The sequence below is a fragment of the Cicer arietinum genome, chromosome 4, assembly GCF_000331145.2.
Source record: "Cicer arietinum cultivar CDC Frontier isolate Library 1 chromosome 4, Cicar.CDCFrontier_v2.0, whole genome shotgun sequence".
Classification (NCBI taxonomy): domain Eukaryota; kingdom Viridiplantae; phylum Streptophyta; class Magnoliopsida; order Fabales; family Fabaceae; genus Cicer; species Cicer arietinum.
Window position 1 is genome coordinate 63,182,134 of NC_021163.2, and position 6,288 is coordinate 63,188,421.

The window sequence follows — 6,288 nt, forward strand, 5'->3', positions numbered from 1 at the left end:
TCCTGCTGACATCCTCACTTTATGATAGGGATGTGAGTCTAGATGCAGGCCCAAATGTTAGGCCCACTGTTCTGAGGGTCTATGAGAGGAAGAATAGAAGAGAGAAGAGGAATGATGAGGTGGCAGCTAGCACAGCAGAATTGTCAAACGCTTGAGTGTGAGGGAGAGAACCTATTATAGGAGAGTAGTGGAGAATGTGGAGGACATGCAAAAAGTTAGTTACAATTTGTATTGGACAGAGAGTGTTTATTCTCTGTAAGGAGCAGTGCTCTTGGCAGCTTTGGAATATTCATTCCTAACTGAGTTTACCTTTCATTCAATAATATACAACTATTTTCCTCAATTACTGTTCTATTGTTTATCTGCAATTTCTGTTTTCTATTACCTTACAATCTCATTTTGTGGGGGTTAAGTTAAGCCTGAAGCCATAATTCTAAGATATGCCTTGTGTATGCTTTCTTTTGGAAATAGGTATTAATGTAAGTGTAGAATACTTAAATAAAATTGAAGTGTGAGAGAAGGGAGACTAAGCAGATATATAGAATTATGGAGGAGCCAAACTCACATGTAGTTTGAACACATTTTTTGATTGAAAATATCATATCTAATCTAGTATCAGTAATTGACGGTGCCACATTTTGTTCATTATGAACTCACGAAATGTGTAGAGAGAGAAGACAATGGTTGATCAATTGAAGGATGAAACCGCAGGATGGAAGACAAAAGCGGTGAGTCGCTTTGGCAGAGGAAGTCAATGGTGGCAACCTACAAAACACTCCAATACTCAAAACAGTCTAAGATTAAGGTGGATGCAAGATTTAGAATGAGACGTGCTTGAATGTGAGGCAAACTTTGCCATTTTATATCGTTGTTTTCCATGTAACTATTTTAGTTATTCTTTGTTGTATACAACTATCTCGGGCTTGAGGCCATTTGGTTTGATTTGGGTCTTTAGGAACTCAAAATCTAGTTCAGAATAGATGCCCCAAATGTGACGTAGGCATGATTATTTACGGTACAACACCCTATATTTGCTTCCCACTAGCACTGAAGTTATGGCAATCACGCCTCCATCACACAAATTGAAGAGCATTCACAAAGGGATTTTCTCTCAAACTGTTCAAGTTCGAAAGAGAGTCAGATGTGGAATGAAGAATGCAACCATCTCAGATTTACCTCGTACATTTCTCACCCTCAAGGACAAACTTGAGTTTCAAAAGTTGCATTAGATCCATGACATTGTCAAATTGCATCCAAGATCATTCAACTTCTCTCGACCTTGCCTTTGGTGTGTGGATTCAACGGCTCACTAGACCAGACAACTCAACACAAGGGGCAAGGCAATGAAAAGCACACATGTGCGTGTTGTGTATATTGACAATCCTGTAGGTTGTAGACCTCAGCTAACCTTGTCGGTTGATAACCTTTTAGAAGTCAGACTTGTTTATCAGTCGGCTCTGCATGAGCAAGTGACTCGAGGCCATCTATTCTCGAATGAATTTGGAGTCCCTTAAGGCCCCAATCAAACCACATGGGAGTCCCGCCAAGTGTGGGCCTCATGCCTAAAACTATACACAACAATGAATAACAGAAACAATGAATAACATAGCAATCATGGCCAACAAGGCTATAAAATGGGTAGTTAGCCTTACATTTAGGTAGACATCATTCTGAATCTCACACCCACCTCAATCTTAGATTGCCTTGAGCTTTGAAGTGTTTTGCAAATGGCCACTGCCATCTTCCTTTCCCGAGGCAGTTCGCCATCTCCATCTCCCATCCTACGTTTTCATCCCTCAATTGATCTATCACTGTGAGCTCCTCTCTCTCTGCATATTTCTTGAGTTTATACTAACCACATTTTTTTCTCTCATTGAATATGGATATGTAATTGAGAATTATAATTTAGCCGTTCTTATATTTTAATATGATGTGTAGGACTGAAGTGAACTTTTCCTCACGACTGTCCAAAATGCTCTTTATGTATCTGATTTGTTAAAGGACAAAATTATTACTCCCTCGTCTCACAATGAATGTTGTTTAAAGTTTTTGCGCACATATTAAGAAATGCAATAATTAGAAGAAAGAGATAAGGTATTTTACTAAATTACCATCTTAACCATTGGTGGGTTTTTCACTCTTATTAATGCAAAATATAATAATGATTTGAAAGTTGTGTATATAGTAATCATTGAAGGGTAGTATAGAAAAAAAATAATTAAAGTTGCATTGAAAATTGTGAAAGATATTCATTTTGAGACAAATTTTGTTTGCTAAAGTGACACTCATTATGAGACGGAGGGATTAACATTTTCATGTTTTATTTATCTAGAGCACTGAGCTATTTGCACTGATAAAGTTGATTTACTAATAGTTAATTAAACATTGTGTATAATGAATGGCAATTTTTTTAACCCAATTGGATCACAATATTCAAATATGTTAATTATTGTAATGAAATATCTAGTGAAAGTTGGAAATTATCATCTACAGATAGAGATAGAGAGACCAACAATAAATGCATTTGGCATGCCGTTAAGTTATTAAAATCGGAGGGGGTTTGGCATTATCTTGAACTTCAAGTCAATGCACCGGGCTATTCAATGTTCAGTTGAAGCTTGCATCTGGAGTGTTGGATCTATCATTTCCTTTTGGAGGCCCATTTCATTGTTTCATTTCCTCATGCAATTGTTTTAGCTTGTAGATTTATACAAGTTAACGTGTTTCAAAATCATTGTGCTCTCAGTGTCAAACGTGAAGAAATCTCTTTTGGTTTCCGAGCCTACACAACACCTTTGGATGTTACAACAGCAATAACCTAAGCCTTCTCCCACTAAGTGAGATTAATTAAATGATCAATCAACATCATAACTATCCATTATGAATCACACTAGCATTTTTCACTGCTAATCATCTTTTCTGTGTTTCTTACAAAACACACATTTTATCTATTCTGTTTTAATCTTGGGAGAAAATCATGTTCTTCAAAGACATTTATCCAAATTTTTAGCTTTCTATTTCTTTAACGTACAAAAATTTAGATTAAGGGAGACAGCCTCTCATGCAAGGTCAAAGAACCACCAACCTCGATGAGGGCTTGAGATGGAATGTACGTATAGCTTACTAGTGGGGGAATTTCATATCCGAACCAAGTCATATCTAGTGAGTGGATGGTTTAACCATCTGTGTCAACCCCTATTGGCTAATGATCAGAAGGCATAAAACAATTGTATATATTCAAAAGCAAGCATTGTGGCGTCGCCTCTTGTTTATATTCAATAAGCACGTCTAGAACCAAAATGAGGGCTCAAAGTTGGCTATTGGTTTACACTTACAGTTACAGGAAGATCTTCTAGCTTCTTTAATGTCAAGTCACTCACGTGTGTGGCCAAATTTGTGTGTTAGAATGAGACTCATCTTTTGCAACTAAAGTTGGTAGTGTTATGTAAATGGTAATTTTGTACAATCTGAAAGATATTTTGTAGCATAATTTTTAACATTTGACTTGTTCTATACAGAAGCGGTTGAAAATTGGCGCAAGGAAAAATTGGAAGAGGTTAAGTTAGTTTCTGTGGGAGGGATTTCCAACTCTACTCTTTCTGATAAAGAGGCAGGTATGGAGTATGGTAAATGATTTTTTTTTTTTTGCAGTGTTGCTAAAATTTGAGTTGATTGTGTGACACTTTCAGATGAAGTTTGTGTCCTTGCATGCTAACAATGCATGCTTTATAAATCTTTGACACATTGTACCTAATATTTATTTCAACTTACTAGGGATGCTAGTTAAAGCTTTGGAGTCTGATTGGGCTGTGCTTGTTGAAGAAATTGGCCTTTGGATACCAGTTGAAGTTGTGAATGAAGAACATAATGACAAACCTGATGGCATAGAGGATTCAGGTAATGGTTTCTCCTGTCAAAATTACTTTTGTAATCTTTCATCACTAAAGTGATTTATTATAGGAAATTAATTTGTGACGCCTTTTGATATGTTGAGAAGTACTAGCAATACCCTTTTTGGCACTCTCATTTTAACACTTTCTCTATTATTGAAATTTATGTGAGTGCCACTATTTAAAATATTGGTCCCAGATAAATTCCTAGGACCCTTGTCTCATAAGTGCAGCTGATACTGATATGATAAATGGTTGTGGGGACATTCCATGTGTTGGGACGTGGGTTCAAACCCGTAGTACTCCTCTTCTCCGCACTTAGTATGTGTGAGTTTTACCACTAAACTCTTTAGAATCCAATAATAATAATTCATCAGACCCGCATGAATTTCAGAAAATAATGGAGACTGGAGAGTGTTAAAAGAGTGTCAAAAATACATCTTGTTGGTGTGGTAGTTATTTTCCGGAATCTGTAAGCTACTTAGCATTCATGCATTGTGTGTTAGAATCTTGAATTGTGAACACAATTTTCCATGCTAAACTTGATATTTGTATTTACTGAGTATACATTTCTTCAGAGGAGGAAATTCTTCCTGGCAGGCCCCTTCCTCCTGAGTGCAAACCTGAACTTCATACGGACTATGATGGTTCTGCTGTAAGATGGGGTCTTACTCACCACAAAGATAGTGCAGCTGATTGCTGTCAAGCTTGCTTGGACCATGCCAAACACGCCAAAGAAGGTGAAAAGAAATGCAATATTTGGGTTTATTGCCCTTCAGAATTTGGATGCCATTCACCAGATATCTATCAGCACAAACATCAAGAATGCTGGCTGAAATATGTAAGCAGTACCCTAATGAATGTGATTCCTCTTCTCTATATATAACACTTGATTAACTTTTAAGAGTAAACAATCATTTGGGTCATTGAATATGTCATTATAGTATCTCCGAAATTTATCAAAATTACACATATATCTTGATTAACTTTTAAGAGTAAACAATCATTTGGGTCATTGAATATGTCATTATAGTATCTCCGAAATTTATCAAAATTACACATATCTTGAATGTGTCTTTTGCTAGTCAGGTTGATCCTCAAACATGTCTTCTGATAGTTTGGTCCTCAAATGTGTCTTTTGTTTGTTAATTTCGTTAATAAAATTACTAACAGAAAACACTTACAAATGTTTTTGAAATTTCAATACAATCAGGGACTATAACGACACTGCCTCACATTTAAGGACAAAAACGATTGTTTACTCAAATTTTGAATCTTTGATACTTCTATTTTTCAAATAGTTTTGATTAATTTTTTTTCCATCCCCACAGTGTATTTTTTTCATTTTGGCTAATATACACTTATTGGTATTCTGAATTCAGGCTGAGAAACCAAAACTAAATTTTAAGGATAGGTATCCTGAATGGTATCGAAATTCACATCCATCTGCACCGGTGATTGTTCCATGGGTCTCTGGAGTTGTCGGTGCTTGAGATAAAAAATTGACAGAAGGTATAGTAGTATAAAAACCCGAGTCCGGAGCTACCTTGTAGATTACATTACAGGCACTCAAAGCTAGCTTTGGCAAAGCCTTTGTCATGCTTTGTGGATTATACCATTGTTGTTCAACATGTTTTTGCCTTTTTAGATTAAACAAATGAAATGGGGAGAGTAAAGGATTTCCTCCAATGACCATTTACTGATTTTGGACATGGCTCTGGTCAAAGTGCTGTTTTTGACAAACTCATAGTCTTCTTGCTAAGGATTTTGATGAGGATGGATACAAGTGTAACAGTATTAGATTATTGGACGGTATAATCGGAGGTTTGACGACAGAAACAGATATTTGCTTTCTTTAAACGTGTTGTGGGAATTGTTATTTTCTCGTTTGTATTTACCAAAATGTGAAACAAACACGCCCTTAATCGACGAGAAAATTGTTTTGTCCTGTAAACTATCATTATTCATTGTTTCTCCAATTGAACTCATAATTCTTGTTTGAGATGTTATTGTTGATGATCATTATCATTCAACTCTGTTTGCTTCATCATGTATTTGTCAATTACATATTTCATAGATTATGTATCCATAAGAAGGAAAGAAAAAGGACTTTACATTGTCGTTAGAATTTAAATCTATGTTCTTAAGGAATATAAATAACATATTTACTAACTTGTCAAACATCTGATGATCAAAGGGTTTCCTCCATAATAATATCAAGTTGAATATGGTACCAAAATTTGTATTGATTGCATGTTTTTTGGTGTGTAATATAATACTCCCTCTCGATTTCATTATATGGCAGTATTTGTGAAGAAAAATTTTCCATTTTGTATTTTTTGTGAAATTAGTGATTAATATCTTGTGCATTAGTTTAAGTTATTAGATTTCACTAAGT

General features: G+C 35.5%; 1 protein-coding gene across 5 annotated transcripts in view; it reads left to right on the forward strand.

Annotated features, from left to right (window-relative positions):
* LOC101510596 (uncharacterized) overlaps positions 1–5,937 on the forward strand; it is an 8,356-nt gene extending 2,419 nt beyond the window's left edge. Inside the window, exons 4-8 of one of the 5 annotated variants that reach the window (XM_073367732.1) lie at positions 3,519–3,626; positions 3,775–3,897; positions 4,469–4,731; positions 5,273–5,402; positions 5,539–5,729. In XM_073367732.1, the coding sequence (XP_073223833.1) occupies positions 3,519–3,626; positions 3,775–3,897; positions 4,469–4,731; positions 5,273–5,383 (605 nt within the window). In that variant the 3' untranslated portion in view covers positions 5,384–5,402; positions 5,539–5,729. Of the gene's footprint in view, positions 1–3,518; positions 3,627–3,774; positions 3,898–4,468; positions 4,732–5,272 lie in introns of all 5 variants that reach the window. The other 4 variants (XM_004499013.4, XM_073367731.1, XM_073367733.1 and 1 more) reach the window with 4 other exon arrangements.
* Positions 5,938–6,288: the final 351 nt, after the last annotated feature.